Below are 25,892 nucleotides of genomic sequence, written 5' to 3' on the forward strand. Positions count from 1 at the left end.
TTTGGTATGTGGTACCAGACCGGGCGTCGAGGAAAGGAGGGGAGTAAATCACAGGCCAATTTTTTAGACAGAAAGCCCCTCTCTACTCCTACCCGGAGCAAAGAACGGAGCCTAGCTTGGTCATGAACAGTAGGGTCCCTGGGGAGCAGGCAATAGGTGGAAACATCCCCTAATTGCCTTTCGGCTTCAGCTTTATACTGGGTGGTTGACATTATCACCAAGTTTCCACCCTTGTCCGCCCCCCTAATTACCAAGTTTTTGTTCTGTTTAAGCCAGGATAAAGCCCTTCTCTCATCATTCGTCAAGTTAGGTACCACCGACTGGTAGATCTCTGCTTTTATATCCTGCACAACTTTATCAAAGAAACAGTCTATACTGGAACCTGCTGAAATTGGGAAAGGCCGCACTGATCTACAGGCCCGAAACTGTCCTGTCTACCCTAACTTCAATACACTTGATGTTTGTATCTCGTCCCAAATAGGGACTTTCTCAGTAGCCCAAAACTCCTCCACTGCCTGAAGCAATTCCTCATCTGTAAGGTCCCACTGTACCATAGGACTGAAACCCAGGTGTCCAGTGTCAGTACCTTTTGTCATTTGAGGAGCCTGAGTGTAGTGGAGGATGTTAAATCCCTCTACTGGTCTGTCAGTTGGTTCGGGTGTTACCCCATCCAAGCTGTTGTTACGACCAACTGTCATTGGGATCTCATTAGAAATAATGGCATTTACAACAATTTCCTGCTGGAAGTCCAAATGTCTAATGCCAAAACCCTCTGCTGTCGCGGAGGTGGAGGCATGATGTAAAGTAGTCTGTTCCTCAACTGGTCTAACAAGTGGTATGGGTGTGACCCCTTCCACGGTGTTATTATGGCCAACTATCATGGGGACCTCAATGGACGTTGGAAGGTCTGTAGCATTCCCTTGTCTAGGATGTGCATCTTGGCTGAATTGTTGACAAATGGCCAACTTCCGTGTGGCTTTGTAAAGATCTATGGTGAATGATACCAAATCAAAGTCTCTTGTTGGACAAAAACCTAAACCCTTCTTCAACAGGGATAGGCTAGCCATAGGTATCTCAAATTCCAAGATGTTTATTACTTGGAGATCTTCTACTACTACAAAGCTTTCCTTTTCTTGACATTGGGTTTCATATTGTCTGCTCCCTCCCAATGGACATTTCTTGTTCTTCGTCATCTAAAGGGCCCTTGGCTCCTGTGTTTTCTTCCTCCTCTAGACCACTAGGTCACTGATTGGGGTTCTTTGGATGCCTTGGTTTCTTCTGTGGTCTCTTCTTGAGTGGTTTCTTGGGTTTATTGGGTTGCTCGTCTTCGCTATCGGAGTCTGTAGTCCAATAACCCTTCCCTTTCGGGTGTTTAATAAAGGGAGGGGCACCCCAAGTAAAAATCTTTCCCTTATCGAAATCCTCTTTGTCCCAAAAAAACTTCTTCAACTTTCTGGCCTTTATTTCATCCTGTATCTTACTCACTTTATCTTCTATTTTGGCAGTAATGGCCTCATATTTCGCTTGAGGTACAGAATCTTTGTATCTCTGTTTAGTCTCACTTAAGTCGTCAGAGACCTTGTTGTATTCTATCGTTGTGCGTGCCAGCACAATATTTTCTAAATGTTTAGCATGATCCAAATGGGCCTCTGTCCACTCATCAACAAAAATGGAATCCTCCCGATATTCGGAGGGTTCCCAGTACCTCCTGAAGCCCCTAGCCACTATTCCATCCCTCTTGTAACGTTTAAGGGTGGTGACAGTCCAGAATAGTTTGGTCTCGTGTCATTTTTACACAGGCCTTAGGTCCTCTAGGCCTTAATGATAAAATCGAGTTATCCTGTATGTTGGATCCTTGACAACAAGATGTTAATTAGATAACTGATCTTTTATGAGGCAGTAGACCAGTAAGAAATATGCTGTAACTTATATAGTGTCGCTTAAAGATAGAATCATTCGTTGTAATGTTGTAATATACGATTGGTAATCTTTATGGCCTTGTCAACAAATATTCCCCCTTTGTTCCCCCCCCCCCCTTTTATCCCTGTTCCACTTTATTCCCTCTTTCCCGTCAGTTCGGGATGTTTTTAAAAAGGGTGGCATATTGATGTGACCCCAGAAATATGAGGTCCTTGTTTCCTGTGGCCCCAGGGCTTTTTTATTGTGCACTGCACTGTGTCACAATGACCTATTGTCCGGGTGATGGGCTTCTACACCGCCGAGATTTGTGTCTGCATATATTACAATGTATGAACCTAGGAGGCTGTGGAGTCCAATGTAAAATAATACCTCCTATTGGAGGTTAGCGCACTCTGCTGGAGGTTTTATCTACATGCATTCTGCTACTCTGGGCAGCGCTACCAGATTGAAGTATGTCGCACCCGCAGAGTCACATGATAGACGCGTCATGCGTTCCAGCACAATGGTGCGCAATACGTGACCTACAGGTCTCCTACATTGGACCCTTCCGGCTTCCGTTTGGCGGTGGGAGGCGCGCCCTCCGAACAATTGAGCTCCTATCACAGGATGCGAGATGACGCGGCGGAAGAGGCAGTTTTCTGTCCTTATCCCGCGGCTGTCACTCTCGCCTTTTCAGTGGAACGCAGCGTGACCAAGCGTCCGTGTGGACGCGAAACGGCCGTCGCTAGGCCCACCGTTACCCCCACTCCCACCTCCTGCACAACAATGAATGAGGTACCTTCCTTTAGCTGTTGTTGTATTTTGCAACCCCCATCATCTACTTATTTATGCTGCTGAACTTGGATCAATAAATATACCACAGTTTCTGACGGAAGGTGCACGCTCCTTTCTGTTCTACATTTATAATTCTCACGTTTATCACAAAGCTTACCGTATTTTTCGGACCATAAGACGCACCTAAGTTTAGAGGGCAAAAACCAGGTAAAAAAAAGAAGATTCCATTACAGCAGTGCCAAGTGCATTGGCTTTTCCCTTTCCAGTGCACAAGTATTTCTTCCTCTCACTGTGTTAATGTAGAGTTGTACCATTACCTAACTTGTCTTAAAATAACTTAAAATTGGGGCTCATTTAATAATCAAATTGTGCTTGTATCATGTATTTTTTTTTCCAGTTTTGAGATCTAGGGACAGGTGCACTGCAGTGTTAATGCCAAAAGCCATATCTGAGCCAGGTGTACTCTGCACATTCTACATCACTAATTGTAAGTTATCCAGACCCAGTGTCTTGCTATGTAAAGCCTTATGCACATGATTTTCAGCAGCATCAGATTTCTACCATCAGCACTTTTGTCCTGCTATGCAGTTCTTTGATTTGTTAGGAGAGATTGAGAAATGACAAGTTAGCACCGTTACCTCACAATTGTCCAAATCCTCTGTCCACAGAACATAATGCTTGACTGCAGCAGAGTGATCTGTCATCCAAAATGATAGTAACAATAAGTTGAGACAGCTATTGAATGTCAAAGGGCCTTAAAAACAATGTTTCTCTTATCCCCCTTTGACTCTGTAGCTTGCTGGGATTATTTACACTTCAGAAGGAGGGCAGCAGGCATAGTTTCTCCTGGTTCATTAACCTTTTCACCTTTATGATGCACAGGACAGGAGATACTTGAGCAATTCACAAGCAGGAGAGCTGTCTTCATGTGCTGCTTCCTCACTTCAGACCCAGGCAGATCAGGGCGGCAATATGTGTGAGTAACCTGATCCTGGCTCACAGCTGGACGTTTCCCCTCAAATCAAAGATAGCTTTATTGGCATGACCAAGATTCAGTACAGGTATTGCCAAAGCAAGGGGAAATAGGGGACATGGGAGAGGGTGGGGTAGGGGGACAATGGCTAAGCAGTCTGTGGACATTTTTTTAGGTTTACAGTTCCGTTATGCTCCTCTCAGTCTGTGGCATGCTGTGACATAGTGTGCAGCGATTGTCACTGTGGATTCCTCTTCTCCTAGTAGGATATATGTTTTTCTCTCATCTTCTAGTGTGAGAAAGTCTGGGAATAGTTCCAACAATTTCTTAAAGAGGAACTCCAGTGAAAATAATGTAATAAAAAAGTGCTTCATTTTTACCATAATTATGTATAAATGATTTAGGCAGTGTTTGCTCATTGTAAAATCTTTCCTCTCCCAGATTCACATTCTGACATGTATTACATGGTGACATTTTTACTGTGGGCAGGTTATATAGCTGTTTCTAGCTGTTCTGGCCTTGCAGACAGCTGTAAACAGCCATTTCCTGTCTGTGAACATTGTTACATTGTGGCAGTTTGCCCAGAGTACCATACGGTACCAGAGCCTCTTGTGGGAGGGGTTTCAGCACAAAATCAGTCATACAGCGCCCCCTGATGGTCTGTTTGTGAAAATCATTATATTTCTCATGTAAAAGGGGGTATCAGCTACTGATTGGGATAAAGTTAAATTCTTGGTCGGAGTTTCTCTTTAAAGTAAGTGTCCCCGGTTGCAGTATATTTGGGGCAGTGCAGCAGTTAGTGGCTTTCATCCTCAAGGGTCTTCTGCTCACAGTGTTGGCAAAGTCTCTCCTCCCTGGGTTTGTACGTCTGTCTGTGTCTCCCAGACTCTTCTCTGTGTTTAGAAGCACTGTGATCCTGCTGTGTGTCTATCTCTCAGCCCTGCCTTTCTTACTGTATGTCACCTGAGCTCACCTGATGTGTAGGAGGACTGGGGCTGAGAGATGGACACAGAGCAGGATCGCAGCACTGTTAAGAGCAGAGAGAAGACTTCCAGCTGTGAGCCAGGATCAGGTTACTTACACCGCGCTGATCTGCCTGGATCTAAAGTGAGGAATAACAGCAGCTCATAAACAAAGACAGCTCTCTTGCTGATCTGCAGAGAGCTGATCTGCACAAAAGCACACACAAGGCTGCCGCTGATCTGTTTTACCAGGTCCGATGGTCTTGGAGGCGGGACCACAGCTCCCTGATCGAGGCCAATCACTGCACTTACTGAGTGTCAGTGACCTATCAAATGCCAGTGGGAGTCGTTCTTTAACAAACAAAGGAATGACTTCCTCTGACTTCTGATAGGTCACTACTACTCAGCAAATGCAGTGATTGGCTACTGTGAGGGAGCTGTGGTCCCGCCTCCGAGACTATCGGGCAGCTGTTGCAGAATGGATCATTGCGGCATTGACAGGGGGGGGACTTCTAGAGCTAGCCTGAATTTTAGTATTCACACCATAAGACTTTAAGACTTTTCCCCCTCACTTTTGGGGGAGAAAAAGTGTGTCTTATGGTCCGGAAAATACAGTAGATTATGTTCCCGTCACAATTCATGGTGAGGATATTTGATTCTGAAATGATGCTACAGTGTGTACTTTTCACTATGAACTGAGAAAATAATAGTATTTTTTAATGGTAAACATCTATCTTATTGGCTCAGGGAACATATATTCCCTTTCACCAATTAGTGCTGCAGCAGATAGTGCCGGAGGTGTGCACAGGAGTCCAATCATGCACAGCTGTGCTTCTGCTACAAGACATATCTATGTCCTCTCTGCTTATATTAAATCACAGAGGAAGTAAATATACTGCATCTGAGGCTAAAGTGGTTAAAATCTGAATGGGTTACAATATAAAATGGCCACTTGTAGCAGTTTACATTATTTATTTTTACCATTACTAATGGCAACTTACCGAGATAGAAAATAAATGACAACTATGATAACTGGCTTGCATATGTAATAACTAATGCACACACACTTAGGGCCTTGGCACACCAGAGAGCATTTTCGGATTGTTTTCGTTTTTAAAAACTGCTTCCACTAACTTGTATTAAAATCACAGAGAAATTGTTACAATCGCTTTTATAAAAAATCGCAGCTATTTTGTCATGATTTTAATGCAATGGAAGAGGGTTTTTTTTTTAAAGAAAATTACCCACAAAACTCTTTCTGGTGTTCCAGGGCCCTAAGTTCAGTACTTTTTTTTTTCTTGTAAATATGACACTACCTTGTTACAATGAGACAAAACATAATTGGCAAACACCTTTTATAACTGGCTGGCCGGTGTGATAAATGTTTGTGCACGGTTACGTAATTATATACATTTACCAACAGAAACACTTACTTGTTACAGAGAGAAAGAAATTAAGGCTGTATTCACAGTGGGATGTTGCGTTTTAATGCAACGTTAAATTTGCACTGTGTCTACGTTAAGATGTAACGCACTGCAAGCACTGCGAAAGGACGGGGAAGGCTCAATAGGATCTGGAGGCTTCCCCCACCCGAGGTGAGTACCCCCAGGAGAGTTTTTTTCATTAGGGCCCGTTTCCACTAGTGCGGTGCGGAATCGCCGCATATCACCGCTGACAAAATCGCATGCGGATGCGATTCCGCATGCGTTTTTTGCCGTGATTTCGCATGCGATTTCGCATAGGCAGGGTATGTGCGATTTTAACCATGTCACTGCCTGTGTCAATTTACATTACTTTCAATGCGAAATCGCACGCGAAATCGCGGGAAAAACGCATGCAAAAAACGCATGCGATTTCCCTATTAAATACATTGCCTGCGATTCGCCTGCATTCCACACGCAGGCGAATTCTGCAGGGTCTACCGTGCAGAAAAATCCTGCACATAAAAACGCAAATGAAAACTGACAAGTGGAAACAGTCCCATCCACTTGTATTGCCTATGCGAATCCGCATGCGTTGTCTGCATGCGAATTCGCGCTAGTGGAAACGGGCCCTTACAGATTTTCTTTAAGTGGTTAAAATAATACCAGTTGCCTGACTCTCCTGCTGATCCTGTGTATTTAATACTTTTAGCCACAGCCCCTCAACAAGCATGTTGATCAGGTGATCTGATGGAAGTCAGACTGAATTAGCTGCATCCTTGTTTCAGGCGTGTGATTCAGCCGCTACTGCACCCAAAGAGATCAGGACTGCAAGGCAACTGGTATGGTTTAAAAGGAAACAACCATATCCCTCTCAGTTTAGGTTTCCTTTAACATCCTGTGCTTTCAAATGAGCTTATCTGCCCTGGCAGGCAGGTGACACAGGGGAAAGATCAAATTACAACTTGTGATTAGACACAGATCAGGGTGAATTAGACAGGCTAAACTCTCTAAATTGATACAGGGTGCATTTCTTAGGTTTCCTTCTGTCCTATGCAAGAGAAAATACAGAGGCACCAGCAGAATAAAAGTAGTACTAATTTAAAACCAATTAAAATGTGGGTGGCAATGGTGGACTTGCCTACCCTACAAAAAGCCAAAAAAAAAAAACACTTTGTATGGTATAAAAATATTAAATTTAATTAATTTAGTACTCCAGACAAAAACAGTTTGCAATGCGTTTCATGGGTCCCAAGCCCGCTTCCTCCGGCAAAAAACATACAAGCAGGAGCAACAAAGCAGTAATGTGTACTGGTGTGGCGCCTCACCAGTACACATTTAATTTAATATTTTTATACCATACAAAGTGGTTTTTTGGCTTTTTGTAGGGTAGGCAAGTCCACCATTGCCACCCACATTTTAATAGGGTTTAAATTGGTACTATTTCTATTCTGCTGGCGCCTCTGTATTTTCACTACGCAATTATCCACCTGGTGGATGGGTGTGGACATTCTTTCTTCTTCACAGAGAGCGACTTCTTAGCCTGAGCGGGGACAGGTCTAATCTCCCCGTCTGCATAATAAGTGGTTGCCTGATCTCGGCAACCCACTTTTGTGAGTATAACTTACTATTACTTACGTTCACATCAACTAATTTACAATAATACACTATTGGGGTCTCTCGATTGTCTCTTCTTTTCTCCCTACATGTCCTATGCAAGAGTTCAGGTTCACTTTAAGTGAGCAGAAACAATACCTGCTCTCCCAGAGTCCTCTGAGACAGAACGCAGTGATATCATAGCCTAGGCTAATCATCATTGTGAGGTGTTCCTGAAGCTGAAACCGGGATAATTAACGTAAAATTTGGTATCCTGAATAACGTATTACATTCTACTATATATATTGTTATTATGCCTTAAAGGTTTTTTTGTTTGTTTGTTTTTTTAGGTGGGGGGGGGGGGGGGGTGTCATCTGTACCATGTAACAAGTGATACACTGAAGAAATAACAGACTTTTTTTCAAACAGCACAAAGCAGTGAAGATGTTGAGTGGTCTATAACATAGATGTACACCAACAGCCAGAGGTGCAACAATAGCCACTAGGGGGCCCAAGGGTCATACAGCCAATCACCATGCAGCTTCCATCCCTGTCACATGACATGCATTGGCTGTAAAGCGCTTGTACACTGATGAGGCTGCTGCTCTGTGATCCATACCGGAGCGGGTCCTCCAGGCCCCCTGATATGGGGGCACAATGCAGTGACGCCCCTGCCAAGAACACCTGCCTGTACAAATCCCACAAATGCTGTGCACCCCACAATCATAAACCTGTTGTTCTTCCCCACAATTTCCTTTCTAACTACCTCCTCAGCAGTACTGGTGTAACTAGCTAGGAGGGCAGAAGCAGTGCAGCTCTACCGGAATCCACAATAAGACACAAAGCTAGCTGTTTATGTAAAAACATCTCATTCCTTTATTAAGATTGTATGTGGCTGCCAAGTGGGGCGCTGCATCATCTGCAGTTTATACTTACAGAGAAATATCATGAATCTTCTTGCAGTTTCCTTTTATTTGCAAAATATATTACTTTACAGTATTTATAATACATAAAGGGTCTTTCGCCAGTCAGCTGACACAGGTTTCTTATTTTGCAGACAAAAAAAATGTAATCTAACAGGTATAGAATGCTGGATAATTATAGAGATTCTTTTACTTTGTCTTGTAACACAAGTCCCATAAAGGAATGGGTGAAAATGAATAGGCCACAGGTGCAAAAGATACAAGCTTGCTGCTTTAAAATAGTGTCCACCTTGTAGTGCTTTTCAGTTGGTTGTTATTCCTCTGGTCTCCACTTGGCTTTCTGAACACACAATGAAATGTGACATCATAAGAAGTAGGCAAAGCGACAGTTGTGTAATTCCCCTCCATAAAGAGCGACACAAACAGGACAGTGAAAGGTTTGCGTTTGCTTTGGGAAAGCAGTTTCTAATGATAATGGCACTTGCTAATAGGCACAGTTAATGTCTTCCTTTCAGGAACCATACTAGTAGTCCTTGCTTTATAACATGAAGACCACACATCAATAGCAGTCGTTTCTCATAGTGGAGGTCCAGAGGGACAGAGAGTTGCTCTTGCCTTGTAAGATCTAAAGTGCCAGTGAACCAGTAGAGAAAAACATACAGTACATCATTTCTACAGAATACACAGTAGTAAATGCAGGGATCTTTGAATAAGCTTTTTATATAAAATCATAAAAACATGGCCTAAGTCTATACATTCTTAGAGTCAGGATAATACACTGAGAAGAAAACAAAAGTACTAAAATCAAGACTAGTCCCACACAAAAACTATACAAACAGAAATCAAATTCTGTTGACCAGAATGCTGCATCAGTAACAATCGGCTCAAGTTTTAGATCACATTTTTGGGCAATCAATGTAAACTGCTATATTCCTGTAATCTACCTATTACCTATACAGCTCTGTGGATTATCTATATAATACAGATTTAGATTAAAAATAAAACCACAACCAGTACAGATCATGGTAAATCCAAGCATGTTTCTTGCATTGATGAATGCATATTACTTAGAAAGTGGTGTAAGTAGTAAGATTCATTCAGTTCTTTAACTAGTGAACATGTTATTTGACACTTTACATTTGGCAGCATTACAAAAGGACGAAAATGTGAAGTGTAAGGAAACCAGTTTTATTCAAAAGTTATTCTACTTCATACCAAATAAGTGTTTTGATGGAAATCTATCTCCATCTTATCCCCACACTCTGCTGTTGTCTGTTGCGAAAGAACTCTTCATGAAGTCACTAGGGCCAAGACATAATCTTGTAAGGCAATGGCAAGCACAGCTATATTTAAGGGTCATGCTGTGTATAGAATCCTGGAGTAATAACTTTACTCCATCCCAAAATATAGTGCAATAATGAACGTAGCACATTCCATGTACACAATGTGAAGGTAAATATCATAGGTTTAAAATTGATCTGGGAAATTGTGAGAGTCCAGGGACCAAAGTAAACTTGGGTGCGGCATAGATAGTATCAATAGTAGAGCTGCCCAAATTGGGTATGGGAAGTGACAACTGTAGACAAAGCACTAGGGAAGCGGAGGGATGAAAATATTTCATCACACACAGCGGTGGAGAGGGAAAGTTACAGAGTTCGTGTTAGGAGTAGCTTAGTGTTAGGCCTAGATAGCAGTAGGTTAGTGTTAGGAGTAGGTAAGGGAGGATGATGTTAGACTTAGATCTTGGTAGGTTGGTGATAGGAGTAGATAATGGAGGGTTAGTGTGAGCGCAAGGTTAGGCTATAATAGAATACCGCTAACATTTCTGATATTCTATTATCATAGTTAGCCAGCTCTCAGTAGTAGAATATTGTCAGCATTGCCAATATTCTATTTGTGGCTTCACCTGGCAGCAAAATCTCCCAAGCACTCTTTTAGACGCGTAAAAAGTGAATAGGGATTATGGATAAAGATAGTGGCGGTAAGGTTCATAGTGGACAGTGAAAAGTAGTGTGCCTGGACGGCAGTGTGCATTTATCAACTCCAACTCTTAGTTCTACCACTGGATTTCATTACAATTATCAGGTGACAGAGAGAAGGTGGAGGGGATGGGTTCAAATATATTAACAATAGAACAGTGTTGGATGCTGCCGATGGTATTGGCCTCAAGTACCTAATGGTAAGAGTATGAAATAACTATTGAAACTTTGCAGTCACATTAAAAACAGATACAACTATATACCTAAAGCTTTGGTGAATAAAACCATACAACTGATGAGGAAAATACTGTCCAGTGTAACAGTGTAGGTGAAAGTAAACTGGGTTAAATGAAATGTATATAAACATTAAAATAGAACATAGCATGCTGTATCATATTAAAAAAAAAACTAAATCTAAAAACCATTTGAGTTCTGGATTTTTTTGGTGAATATTTACAGTATAATTTCCACTGTACATAAATGACCATTAGACCACCTATTAAAATGTTACTTCAGAAGTGCAATTAATAAGCAGGAATGTGCTCTCTTAGAGATATATTAAAGCTATTATAATTTGAATAAGGTATCAAAAACATGTCCTGGCTTTGCAGGGCTAGGTTAAAAAATAGGCTAAGGGATTGGATAATGTCGTCTAGGACAGGTTTATAGTATCAAAAAAGTATACAATTAAAATATTATTAAAAAGTCCTATCTACTGTTTTGATGGAAAGGGAGCTGCACCAAACGGGTCTAAATCTAATGGTTGTGATTGCTGGCTTGGTTGTTGAGTTACACTGTGCAACACTAGTTCTGTGAAAGGCACTGCACCAAAGTCATCCATTTTTATGTTATCACTGCTACTGAGATAAGCACCGTGCAGTGAGCTCTGTCTAGGCCGGCCAGCTGCTGCAGAGTGGTTATCACCACGGTAATCTGAAAGTCCATGGTGCGGAGGTTGCTTCAAATCTTGAGGAGGAAAAGGTTTGGCACCAAAAGGGTCCACTATAGTTTCATCTGTCTGTAAGATGTTGTTTCTATCTTTCACATCTGTAAGAGAAATGCTAATATTTTCCTTTGAGTCTGATATTGTGAGAAACTCGTTACTGCTTTGTGAATCTCGCCTTCCTCCTTTTTTGTGCCGGCGGACTTTCTCTGGAGTACGGTAACTGGGTTTGGCAGTTTTCTTTGTGCTAGAGGGAGTGCCATGATGACGTTTTCCATTGTTGTTTGATGGCTCCTGTTTTGTACGTCTTTGGCGAGAGGATACCTTCTGCATGTTACGTTGTTGTTTAACCTTGTGCGGTGTCTGACTTTCTGTTATTTCTTCAAAAGGCACCAATCCAAAAAGATCTGATGGCCTTGCTTCTTGTGTGAGAGCAGGCTGAAAGGGTGAGCACCCAAATACATCCACATTAACAAAAGAAACCGGCGATGTGGCCTCACCATCCTGTTGATCTTGTTTCCTACTAAATGGTGCTTGTGAGAACACATCAAATTCATCCTTTCTTTTGTTTCTTATTGCAGGAGGATTCTGAACGCTTTCCTCTTTTGACCCATGATTTTGTGTGCTAATGGAGAAAAATGGCACAGCTCCAAAAGCATCTAACTGTTGATCGTCTATGGTGCTCACATCATTTTTGCTCACTGAAGGAGTGGTATTTTCCCTTTGATGACTCTCTTTTGCATGTGCCTTCCTGCTATTTGTTTTCACAGCAGTGGTTTTTATTTTTGTACGGTCATAATCTGAATCAGAACTGTGCTTTTCTTCGTCCTCTTCTTCATCTGAGTCCATCAGCAGTGGCCTCTGCCCAGTATTTTCTGGCTCAGTGTCATTGTCTTCATGAAATACCCCTTGATCCCGGTGCAATGCTTCTTCATCTTCTTGATCCTCCTCTTCACTACTCTTAGGGGATGGTGGATCTGATTCAAAGTCACTCTCCGAGTCCGCTCCTTCTTTAGCTGGCTTCTGAAGGGGAGACTTCCCTTGCATATTCTGCAACTGTGCTTTCTCTTTCAAAGATTCTGGTTGCTGTAAACCGTTTGGGGCTTCAGTGGTATTGTCTTCCGTAAATGCTACTTTTTCAGATATTTTTCCAAGGGAACCTACAAGTCAAAGATACAGGAGTTCACAAAATGTAAAACCAATTAAAATAATGCACTGCTGAGCTGGTATCACCTATGATAAATGAAAAGTATACAGATCAATGATAGGTTCTCATTTTACTAAATAAAATGTTTAGTAACATTTTGCTCTCTGCAGGTATCAGTACACTTTTGTTATTTTGGTAAAAAGTATAAAAATCCTTACGTGTCAATTTTTTTTTATACCTTTATAGTAAACTTCAAGGCCAAGTAGTTTACCAATTCAGACGTTTAATATGTCAGAATTGGTCATACATTGCATATTTGCTTCACGAGCTATCACTACAGATTGCGGTTTGGCATTTCCTGTGACCTGCTCCTGATGTTTATGTGCGCTGTGAGCCTCTGGGGAGGCGGCCTTTGGCCATGGGACCCGTGTCGGGCAGTTTTATTTTGTGAGGTGGATTTCTGAACTGTGTCCATACTCCATGTCCGCAACTTGGAAGATTTGTGAATGAGGAGTGGAGGGTGGATTTGTTCCTCCAGAAACCAGTGTTTTCGTATTTGGACTGCTGCACATTTAGTGCAATGTTCAGGGTGGAACTAGATTATCTGTTTTAGTGTGGCTATTGCAGTGCATATTTATACCAGCACATGGTTGGGACGTGGGGACTGAGATTACTATAGCCAGAGGTCTACTTTATTAGAGTTTACTATATTGAGACTCTACTGTATACATTTAGGGTGACCTGGTTTAATATAACTGCACTGCATATATGTGACTTAAAATGACATGTCAATTTACTAGACTTTTAGAAACCCTTACTATGATGTGATAGTTTTGCAACCTAATTGCAGGCAATTTAACCACTTTACCCCCGGCGGTACGAATTTCTCCGCCCCTTTTTTCCCTCCTAAAAAACCAGGGACGGAGAAATCTGTACCTTCCGCGCTCCCGCCGCTGTCCGCGCTACCGCCGCTCGTGCACGCCGCCGCCCGCTTGCCCGGAGATCAATGAACGGGAAAGTCCATTCCCGTTCGTTGATCTAAGCCCCCGCAATGATCTGCTGCTTCTTTCAGAAACAGCGCGATCATTGTGAGTCTCCCAGCCTCCTACTGCTTCCTGTAAGCGTCCTTCCGGTCGCTTACAGGTCGCATGTAAACATACTCACTGTGGCCATCTTGTGTCCAAATAGTAAACTACACCCTAATGCATTTTACACATACAAATAAATTGTTTTACATAATAAATTAACTCATTACCTCCCACACTCCCCAATTTTTTTTTTTTTTGTAATTTTTAAAAAAAAAATATATATACAATAAAAAAAAAACATAAATAGTTACCTTAAGGACTGAACTTTTTAAATATTTATGTCAAGAGGGTATAACACTGTTACTTTATAAACTACGGGCTTGTAATTAGGGATGGACGCAAAACTGAAAAAATGCACCTTTATTTCCAAATAAAATATTGGGGCCAAACATTGTGATAGGGACATAATTTAAACGGTTTTATAATCAGGAATAATGGGCAAATAAATTTCATGGGATTTAATTACAGTAGCATGCATTATTTAAAAACTATAATGGCCGAAAACTGAAAATAATAATTTTTTCCCACATTTTTTCCTATTTTCCCCATTAAAACACATTTAGAATAAAATAATTCTTGGCATAATGTCCCACCTAAAGAAAGCCTAATTGGTGGCGGAAAAAACAAGATATACTTCATTTCATTGCGATAAGTAATAATAAAGTTATAGACGAATGAATGGACGGAGCGCTGAAAGGTGAAAATTGCTCTGGTGGTCAGGGGGTAAAACCCCTCAGTGGTGAAGTGGTTAAATACAGGTCGACTTTTCTTCATGACTTAAGATCTCTAAAGATCTCCACCCTGGTGGCTCTTCAGTAAATCAGGCCTTTGTATGTTAAAAGGACCGCAAGGTGTCTGCCATATTTATTTCCTTTTAAACAATACCAATTGCCTGGTATCCTGCTGATTTTTCATTCAACTGTAGTGTCTGAATCACACACCTGAAACAAGCATGCAGCTAATCCAGTCACACTTCAGTCAGCGCACATAAGCTGCATGCTTGTTCTGGGTCTATGGCTTAATGCATAATAGAGCGGCTTTCAGTACTTGGATGTCACTGTTGCTTAAAGATCCTCCATACTTGATCTTTAAGTGGCCTTGAACACCACCAGTACACATGCTGGATTCTTGACCAAAACAGCCCACTTGGTGGAGTTCAGTCAAGCTTGTGTATGAAGCTTTAGTATGATTGGCTGATGAGATCATAGTCAGCCTATCTGAGTCTTAAGTGGAGCTTTAAAGGAAACCCAAACATAGCACTTACTTGCAAGTTATTTTGCAGACTCAGAAAATGCTACTTACCTAGGTTTTGTGCCCTGTAGTCAGTTTTTTGTCATCAAGATGGCAGTCATTATTCGGAGTACCCGACCCCATTTTAAAATTATTTTTAACAAAAAGCAGGTGCTTAAGGCATGTGTGTGCTTATGGGAGGTGGACAGGGGTCTGCACAGTTATGAAATTGAAAAAGGATTAGTGTACTTCTGCTCGTTTCCTAGGCTGGTTACACACCTAAAAGATGCTGTGATCACATAGCATCGGAGCCTGCCGCCGCATCACTGAAATGTATAATTCTGGCTCATATGACCCTGCTCTACGGTGCGGCGACAGGGTCAAATGCATATGCCCGCTTCATGGTCAGTGACGTACTGCCTGCTAGGCAGGAAGTACGCCACCGGGATTCCTGTCGGTCCATGCATGGGCGATGCACTCATCGCTCACACTGCGTCACTCATTGACCCGTGGGAACCTGTAGGTACTATTTATGCAGTAACACGCTGAAGACAGCATTGCAGCGATTTGGATACTTTTATCGTGTTGCACCCCGTACATTATGCAAGTCTCCACAGACTTGCATGTCCCTTGCGAAGAGCTGCAGCAGGGCAGAGTACCGCATTGCAATGAAAGGGGCCACAATCTATACAATTTCACTAACAGGCAAAATTGTGTTGGCCAAATTGCTTTTCGCTTTTCAACAGTCACATTTATCTGTTGCCAGGAGGCATGTAATTAAAACTGCTAAATATTACTTATTTTCCTATTATTTCTTGAACTCTACACTTTAGAATATGATAAAAAAAATAAATAAGTGAAAACAATTCAGACATCAACAGCTGCTGGCAATGCAGAGCTTAAATTTCTCCACTTCTAATCATGTCTGTAGCCTTTTCAAGGACAATTGCTCATCCGTCCAGCAACAGCCAGGGGAACATCTTTAATCATACAAGATCATCCCAATCTTCAAGGAAATATTATGTTCTGATGTTCTTTTTCCCAACATCCGATTAATCCTGATTAATGCCTTGCAACTAGTAATTACATGCCTTCTGCTGCGTCGTCATCTGGGGGTGGGAGCAACAAGCTTTAGCTTTCCTCTCAATTGGAAACATACTGATACCATCATTTCACAGCAATTGGCCACATGTCAGGCCAAAGGATTATCCAGACATCTCACCTAAATCTACACAATTTCTTTGAGGACTGGCAGAGAAGCATCTGTTCAAAATTGCTGCAGATTTGCAGCTTGGATGTTGCGGTTTTCAAGACACACAAAACTGAAAATTAAAAAAAAAATAATGTCCCAGAGGTTTATATTTTCTAATATAAATCTTTGATGTAGGTCAACCATCAGCTCATTAAGATGGCCGCTCAGCGGCAAACTGACATATAAATTGGTTCACAGGCTACATCCTTAGATGAAATAATAGGATGGTGTACCTTATGCCATGATTAAAAAAAGTGTATGAATATACAGCTGAATAAGATTGTATACAGGGTTTTATATCACAAAAAAAGGCTCGAAATAACTGGCCATAAAAATGTAAGAAACATCAGCCGCCCATTTTTATTAGCTTTCGTTTCAAAGTTTTTTTTATAACATATAGTTTTTATACTACCAGCCTGCAGGGAATTTTATGAGGACATCACCCTCAGGTACCTGAGCCCATATGGTGGCAGAGGAGTCAGCAAGGTGCAGCAATTTTGGATCAAATCTCCCAGCGACTTCAACCCATTTTTATGCTGCGTAAATTTTCATAAAATAAGCAAAATAATAAAATAAAATTGCAGCATCTTGGAATTATTTTAATCTCTCTGACCATCCTTAGTTATGACACTCAAGGCTTTTAAGGGAATATGAAGTGATATATATATATATGCAGGCTGCCATATTTATTGCCTTTTAGGCCTCGTTTCCACTTGTGTGCCGGCCATGCTTCTTGCGAGACGCGATGGCGGCACAGCTGTGCCCTGCCTCTCGCAGCCGAATCCCTCTAGCCGGGCTATGCGCAGCTATGGGATTTGGACAGTCACACAAAAAATTATGCTGCAGGGCCTCAGAGTTTTCCTCGGCCACAAATTCGGATGGCTTACACAGTCTTACATAGACTTCTATGGGCTGCTAAAATCCATCCAAATTCGTAGGCGGGGAAACGGCCCGGATTTGCAGCAATGGAAACCTAGCCTTAAACAATACCAGATACCTGGCAGACCTGCTGATCCACTGCCTTTAGCCATAGACTCTGAACAAGCATGCAGAACAGAGGTTTTTTTGTGGGCAAAAATCTGACTGGATAACACATGCTTGTTTCAGGTGTGATTCTAATACTACTGAATCTGGAATGATCAGCAGGGCTGCCAGGCAACTGGTAATGTTTAAATAGAAATATATATGGCAGCCTCAATATATTTCTTGCTTCGGGTTCCCTTTAAAGAGTAACTGTCAGGCTGCAAAAGCTAATTTAAACCTCTATTCTCCTGTGTTAAACAGTTTAGAAGGAAGCCAAAAAGGCAATACTGAAGTTAAAAATCTCTCTTACTTTGATGTTTATTCCCAAGCTCCTAAAGAGGCCGGCAGGCCCCATAACAGATACTGCAAAGCATGCTGGGGCTGCTTCTTCTCCCTACTGCACTCCCTTGGTCCTCCCCTTCATTTCCCTATTCTGCCCTAAGGCTGCTTTCACAGTGGGAAGTTACAGGCTCATGTTACAGCAGCTTGTATCTTGCAGCCCAGCTCACAGCACTGAAAAATCAATGTGCTGTTCACAGGGCACATGTTCCGTTAGAGTATATTGCATGAGTCCGCTATTGTTCCTAGCCACATGGCTAATTAATATTCACTGCAGAGTAGTGTTGTCTGGATCATAAAGGATTAGGATCTTTGATCCGGATCTTTTTTGTGAGTCGAATCATCAGGAAGCAGGGTAAGGGAGGATATTACATCACAATTGGCTTCATACAAGACAGTCAAACATGGAATCTGCCAGAAGCAATAAATCTCTGCAAATACTATATAAAAATTCTGTGAAATCCAAACATGGACAGTGAAATGCATATGTAATGTAATGTAATGTAAGTACAGCCAATATTTAGCTACTGATATATGTGTTTTTTTTCTCTGAGACCCTATACCTAACAGCTCCTCTTAAAAAAAATAAAAATAAATCTGAAATAATTGAAAAATACAACCTGGTTAAGTTGCATCCTTTTTTTCACGAACCTAAGCTATGTAGCAATACAAAATAAATGAACCGGACTGTTCTAATGATTTTATTTTAGAAATTATTTCAGTTATAAACTTGAATTCCATGCATCCACTGATTGTATGAAATAAGGAAACTTGCCTGAAGCAGGAATAAATGGAATGGAACCAAATACATCTTCAGAGTGTGTATTTTGTGAGGCAGAAAAGGCAGCTGTGGATATTTTGCTCTCCTCAGTTTTACCTGCAAAAATTCAGCAAACAAAGAACGAAAAATAAAATAAAAATGGAGGCATGCAGGATAACCTTAAATATAAGCTGATAAATGGAAATAAATGACAAAAACAAAATATAGCAAGCCTTTTTAAAGTGAAAGTACCGTAAATTTAGAGTGTGTATCAAATACTGTAAGCATTTAAAGCAGAAGTTCACATGCCAAAAACAAAACAAGCCTTCCAAAATCATATCTAGTGTTTAGGTTGTAGAAATAGCAGGAAAAAAGATCATATATATGTAAGTGTGACATTGCCTTTAAAGGACACCTCAGATGAGAGGGATATGGAGGCTGCCATATTTATTTCCTTTTTGAACAATGCACATCACCTGGCTGTCCAGCTGGTCCTGTGCCTCTAATATTTTTAGCCATAGACCGTGAACAAGCATGCGCTGATCAGGTGTTTGTGTCTAAAGTCTGACTGGATTTGTTGCGCGCTTATTTCGGGCATGTGATTCAGACACTACTGATGCCCAAAGATCAGACCACCACCAACTAATATTGTTTAAAAGCAAGCAAATATATAAAGAATTTAAAAAAAAAAAAAAAAAGCAAGCAAATATAGCAGCCTCCATATCCAGGTCACGCAAGTGCTGCGTATGATTATGTATATTGCTAGGATAGTGCTTTAGAAAAGAAGGATGCACTCCAGAAAAAAAAGAAAGATTATGTGCTTAGGAAAACCTGTCAAAACAGGAACTACATGTAGAAAAAGTATGCTGGTGCCATCTCTATGTAAAACAGCTATTTGTGCCTACAAAAATGAGCAAACATGGATAATTACAGTGATGTTTCGAAGCTAGTAACCGCTCCTTTCTCAAGCTGCATCCAAGCCCTACTGATACATCAAATATTCACGTTATACTGAACACCACTGTATAGAAGAGTCTGGATGAAACGTATGCATAACTAATAATTATGAAGAGCATGGGTCTTGCTGTATACTTACTGAATACTTAATTCAGCAAGTATGCATCTCAGCGCAACACCAAGGGAAAACGGAACTGGCAGACTATATACCATCATTTTATCATGACAAGTTTTACTTTGAAGAACAAATACAACCAAGAGTTTGCTGCACGTGAGACTTCACCTCAGAAATCCTTTAAAAAGTTAACACAAGCTAGCAGGTACATGATCTAGGCAAGTTTGATCTACAGATTAGTATTGGGAGGAATTGATATACAGAAGCTGGATAACCCAGACAGACTTGCCCGACTGGAAGCGCCTGCATGAGCTGGCAACTTGCAGGTGTTAGTTTTGCACTTATAATTAGGTGTTCTGTATTCTTGCCAAGTCAGTTCAAGAGAAGGTCACCCATAGGGCCCAATCACACCAGGACAATTCCTGCTAATCGGCAAAGTACTAGCGCAATTGTAACCATGTGGCAGTGCGCTCAATCTCAATCGCGGGCGTTTCGCTATTAACAGCAAACGCAAAACGTTTTGCCTGCAGCATTTTCTCACGATTCTGAAGCAACCGCGATAGTGCTTATAAAAGCGCTAATCACCAGTGTCGGGAATCACAAAAGAGTGTACAGTGATTTTACCGCGCTAATAGTAAAATCGCCTGCGCTACCGTTTTGCGACTTTCAAGTGTGAATGGGCCCATAACATGACTCCAGCAAGACTAGATCTTTGTGGCAAATCATTGGATTACTTTACATAATACATAAAGCCACTAAAACTACCGGTATACCAGAGAAATATACAGTGACTCCAGGAAAGATTCAGCCCCCATTCACTTATTTTCAGCTCTGTTGTAGCCTCATGCTATTTCTATTTTCCTATGCTATTTCTGTTATTTTTTCCCACTCTATCAGTATCCAATAACCAAGCGAAAACAGGATTTCATACAATCTTGTACATTTATTAAAAAGAGAAATAATGAAATCACTTTTTTAGGTTTGTATTGAAACCCTTCATTTAGTTGAAACGCTATTGGTGGCAATTACAGCTTTGAGTCTTTTGGGTATGATGCAGCAAAGCTTTGTGCCCCTGAACGGGGGGGGGGGGGATTTTCTGCCGTTCTTTGCAAACCCTCTTAAACTCAGTCATGTTGGATGGGGACGGTCAGTGTACAGCCACGTTAGGTCTGTCCCGAGATGTATGTTAGGGTCCTAGCTGTGACCCAGTCTGAGGTCCTGAGCACGGTGGAAGATTTAAAGAACCCGAGCCAAAGCTCTGGTTTAGAAACAGCTATCTCAAGCAGAGAGATTCTTAGCTTTCCACAGCATTCTCTGGTCCTCTGTCGGGACCCTCCAGCTGATCTGGATCGTGCTCCACTTCTGGCACCAGCGGGAGCATGGCTGCACCTGCACAGTAGCATGGTACCGTTTGTGCGCAAGAAACTCCTGCTTACTGCACAGGTGCAGTTGTACTAGTCTCCTGCTTGAAGAGGAACGCGGTCCTGATCATATTACGAACAAGCCCTTGTATGTCATTTTTGGAGGGTCCGCAAACAGCAATGGGGGGCCAAAGGACACTGTGGGAAGCCTCATTAGGCTGCAGAGACCTCCCTCTACTTAGGCATGTATGTGATTTTGTACCCATGCTTTGGTTCAGGTACACTTTAACAGGAAATAAATCAAGCAGCCTTCATATACCTCTCACCTCAGATTCCCCTTAAAGTGTACCAGAGCTAAAAAATAAAAAGATTTTATAAATACCTGCGGGGCTTCCTCCAGCCCCATCCGCCTGTATTGCTCCCATGCAGCCGTTCTCCGATGTATGCAGCTCCTGTACCAGGTCCCCGCACTTCTGTCAGTCGGAGCCAATCTAATGCAAGACAAGCGCTCTGTTTGCATATCTCTCCAGCAGTCGCTCAAAAGATACTTAGAGGGCGCACTTCTGCATAGACTGGCCACGATGACGTAAGTGTGGGGATCCAGTGCCCGAAGCTGCAGGCAGTGGAGAACGGGGGAGTGGGAACGATCCAGGTGGATGGGGCTGAAGGAAGCCCCAGGTATGTATAAAATCTTTATTTTTTCAGCTCGGAGTCCCTTTAAACAGTGCATGCTGTCTGGCTGTCTATCTGATCCTGTCCATCTAATACTTTAATCCATAGACCCTAAACAAGCATGCAGATCAGGTGCTCTGACTCAAGTCTGACTGGATTAGTCACATGCTTATTTCAGGGTTGTGACTCAGACACTACTTAAATTGTTGAAAAGGAAAGAAATATGGGAGCCCCCATACCACTCTCACCTCAGGCTCACTTTAAGGATATCTCTGTGCTTTGGTCAGGGTTAAGGAAAAGTGGAAAGGAGCAGTTTACCAGATGCTAAAAACCCCACAGCAGAATGCCCTCACCACCATGCTTCACTGTTGGGATAGTATTGAGCAGATTATAAGTGGAACCTGGTTTCCTCTAGACAGAACATCTAGAACTGAGGCCCAACGGTTTTGATTTCATCAGACGAGAGATTCTTGTTCCTTACAGTCGGGTCTTCAGGTTCAAACCCCAAAGGAGTTTCATGTGTTTTGCACTGAAGAGGAGCTTCCGTCTTGCCAGTCTGCCATAAAGCCCAGATCAGCATACGGCTGCAGCTATACCACTTAATCCCATCTCCACACAGGATCCTTGGTGCTCAGAGTGACCATCAGGTTCTTGGTCAACTCACCCACAAAGGCCCTTCTTCCTTGATTGCTCAGTTTAGCTTGAGACCCGCTCTTGGATGAGTACTGGTTGTTTCAAACATTTCCCAGTTGAGATTTATGAAGGATTCAGTTGCAGCAGACTTTTTTTTGTAGCTTTCCCCAGATATGTGGTGGCATGGCATACTGGATAGCATTCTCACCTTGCAGTGTTGGGTCCCTAGTTCAAATCCAGCCAGGGCACTATCTGCATGGTGTTTGTATGTTCTCACTGTGTCTGTGTGGGTTTCCTCGGAGCACTCTTACATCCCCAAAACATACAGTACAGATAATTGGCTTACCTCTGACTTGGCCCTAAACTTCAATAAACATGATTATGGTAGTGATTAGATTGTGAGTTCTTCTGAGGGACAGTTAGTAACAAATATGTACTCATAAGAGCTGCGTAAGAGGTTTGCACAATATAAATACTAAATAATAATATATGGGCTTTGAAACAAATCCTGTCTGAGCCCTGCATGCAGTTTCTTTGACCTGCTTGCATGGTTTCTGCTCAGACATGCATTGTCAGCTCTGGGGCCTTCTATATGGAGGTATGTAGCTTTCCAAATCATGTCCAATCAATTTAATTTACCATAGTTGGATGCCAATCAAAGTGTAGAAACAATCCGCAGAGACCAAGAGAAATGGGAGGTATCTGGGCTAAATGTCAAATAGGTTTTGACAGGCCTAATTACTTAGGCAATCTACTAAATTTCGGTTTTTCCTTTTTAATAAATATACTATTCTTTAAAATGTCATCTTCACTTTGTCATTATGGGGTACAGAGTGTAGCTTATTTTTTCTTTTTTAAATCCTCATTAAACAACTATAGTATCAGTTTGCCAGATAACTAATCTGAAACATGAAAAAGGGGTCTGAACAGGCTCCGTGAAGCTGGCACCCCTATAATCGGCATAAATAAATTCCATGATTGGTTAGTGCTGCTTTCATTTTGAAGATAATAGCACTTATTAATATTTTCAAAACAATACCGTCACCCAGCCCCTAAACAACAACCTACAGACATGAAACTGGTATGGGTGAGTAATGCTGTGCATGTGGTCATTTGTGCTGCAAAAATTATCTTTGAGGGCTCGTTTCCACTATTGCGGTGCGGAATCGCGTGGATACCACCGCTGATGAAATCGCATGCAGATGCGATTCCCTATGCGTTTTTTTGCCGCAAATTCGCATAGGTGAGGGTATATGCGATTTTAACCATGTCACTGCCTGTGTGAATTTACATTGGTACCTATGCAAATTCGCGGCAAAAAACGCATGGGGAAAACGCATGCGATTTCCCTATTAAATACATTGCCTGCGATTAGCATGCATTCCACTCGCAGGCAAATTCTGCGGCTCTTTTGTGCGTTTTTCACCGCTGAAAAAAACGCACCTCAACAACGCTACAGTGGAAACAGGCCCATCCACTTGCATTACCTGTGCGAATCCGCATGCGTTGGACGCATGCGGATTCGCGATAGTGGAAACAAGCCCTTATAGTTTTTGAGATATTCACATTCTTATAAAGGTCAAATGTTCACCCAGGCTCACTCAGCTTTTGCAATGTTGTAAGGAGGCTGAGTGAACGTTTGACTTTTATAAAAACGTCTTAAAAACTGTAAAACAGAGTGTGAGTGTGTGTGTGCGTGAGTGTGAGCGCGCGTGTGTGTGTGTGTGTGTGTGTGTGTGTACAGCTGTACTGTGAACAGTAATATAAAAGTCTGCAATAAACTGGGTTAAGCTTTGTTCACATTTGTTTTAAAAAAAAAAAAGTATCTGTGGCTCCATTTTTGGGCCTGGACCAAAACCGGAGCTATGGATACCAGTGGTAAAAATAGCGGGCATCTTCACCCACTTCAAAAACGGATCCATGGGCGACATGGGGGATCCTGGGAATACGTTTCCACGGACTGGAAACGTATGCTGCACAAAGGACATTTTTTTTGCAGAACGGAGAAAAACTGATCCGTTTGAAACTGGATCCGATCTGAACCCTGACAAGTGTGGAACCGAGCCTTAACCACTTGCCGACCGCGCACTCACAACGCGCGTCGGCAAAGTGGTAGCTGCAGGACCGGCTGCAGGCTAATTAATCAGGAAACAGGCTGCTTCCTGTCAATTCACGGCGGGGGGGGGCTCCGTGAATAGCCTGCAGGCCGCCAATCGCGGCTTGCAGGCTAAATGTAAACACAAGCGGAAATAATCCGCTTTGTTTACATTTTTACAACGCTGCTAACAGTAGCAGCGTTGTACTAGATCAGCGATCCCCGGCCAATCAGCGGCCGGGGATCGCTGTCACATGACAGGCAGGAGCCTGTTAGAGGCTGCACAGGACAGATCCGTTCCTGTGCAGCTTCCGATCTCTCGGGGAAGGGAGGGAGGAGAGGGAGAGGGGGAATCCTGCCGTGGAGGGGGCTTTGAGGTGCCCTCCCCGCCACCCACACGCATGCAGGAGCGATCTGACCCCCCCCAGCACATCATCCCCCTAGTGAGGAAAAAAGGGGGGCAATCTGGTCGCTCTGCCTGTTTGATCTGTGCTGGGGGCTGTAGAGCCCACCCAGCACAGATCTAAATCAGCGCTGGTCCTTGAGGGGGGGTAAAGGCTGAGTCCTCAAGTGGTTAAAGAGGAAGTGTCGTGAAAATCTTAAAATTTAAAACATACAAATAAGAAGCATGTTTCTTCCAGAGTAAAATGACCCATAAATTACTTTTCTCCTATGTTGCTGTCACTTACAGTAGGTAGTAGAAATCTGACATTACCAACAGGTTTTGGGCTAGTCCATTTCTTCGTGGGGGATTCTCGGCATGGACTTTATTCTTTATAAAGACATTCCCTGAAAAAAGATTTATATAAAGATGCTGGCCAGCCTCCCTGCTCACTGCACACTATTTTGGCAGTTGGACGGAGCAACTGCCATTCACTAAGTGCTTTTAAAAATAAAGAAAACCCTGAGAACCCCCCTATGAGAAGATGGGCTAGTCCAAAATCTGTCGGTAATGTCAGATTTCTACTACTTACTGTAAGTGACAGTAACATAGGAGAAAAGTAATTTATGGCTCATTTTACTCTGGGAGAAATGTACTTCTTATTTGCATGTGTTTTAAATTTTAAGATTTTCGTGACAGTTCCACTTTTTAAGGCAGTTTATAGCATACACCCTAATGTGCGGTATGTCATAACTGACAGCAGCCCACATGGTGTGAATAGGCCCTAAGCGGCTACTATGGGTGCATTATTATTATTGTTTTAGTATGTTGGAAAACATTCAATAGTAGTGCCCTTCCTTTCCTCCTGACTTTCTCTTGTATGGTGTGACCATTTCCTTCTCCAGCTGCTGTGCAAGTCCACATACATAGATTTCTTGGGCATGTCAGAGCTGGCTTGGTACATTTTCTGCATCTATCTAATGAATTCTTTACCTGCTCATTCAAGCATAACATGGCATACATTGTTTAAAGCAGTTTTTGGGGGGATAATTACTGGTTCTAACAAAAATAGCAGCCACCACATTAAGAGCTCTTTTACATACAGTAGATGGCTGAACTGTGCATTAGGTACACAGTTCAGCCTTCGATCTGCCAGCCATTCAGTGCCTTACAGCTGCAATTTAATGCAGCTTAATGGTAGCATTTGTAAACATACCTTTGTAGAAGCATTAGAGTGTTGTACCATGTTGACCATCAGTAAACGCAAGAATTTTTGAATCAGGATACAATTTATTGGCCAATTAGAAATAAAGATAAAGTAAAGCTTTGGGCTAATGAGCCTTCTTC

At 42.1% G+C, this 25,892-nt stretch overlaps 1 protein-coding gene across 1 annotated transcript in view; it reads right to left on the reverse strand.

Moving 5' to 3' along the window:
• Positions 1-8,498: 8,498 nt before the first annotated feature.
• Positions 8,499-25,892, reverse strand: part of BMP2K (BMP2 inducible kinase) — a 221,533-nt gene continuing 204,139 nt past the window's right edge. The window contains exons 15-16 of the mRNA XM_068233657.1: positions 18,346-18,447; positions 8,499-12,651 (exon numbers count right to left, since the gene is read on the reverse strand). Of these exons, the coding sequence (XP_068089758.1) occupies positions 11,261-12,651; positions 18,346-18,447 (1,493 nt within the window). The 3' untranslated portion in view covers positions 8,499-11,260. The remainder of the gene's footprint in view (positions 12,652-18,345; positions 18,448-25,892) is intronic.

This window comes from Hyperolius riggenbachi, chromosome 1, assembly GCF_040937935.1.
Source record: "Hyperolius riggenbachi isolate aHypRig1 chromosome 1, aHypRig1.pri, whole genome shotgun sequence".
NCBI lineage: Eukaryota > Metazoa > Chordata > Amphibia > Anura > Hyperoliidae > Hyperolius > Hyperolius riggenbachi.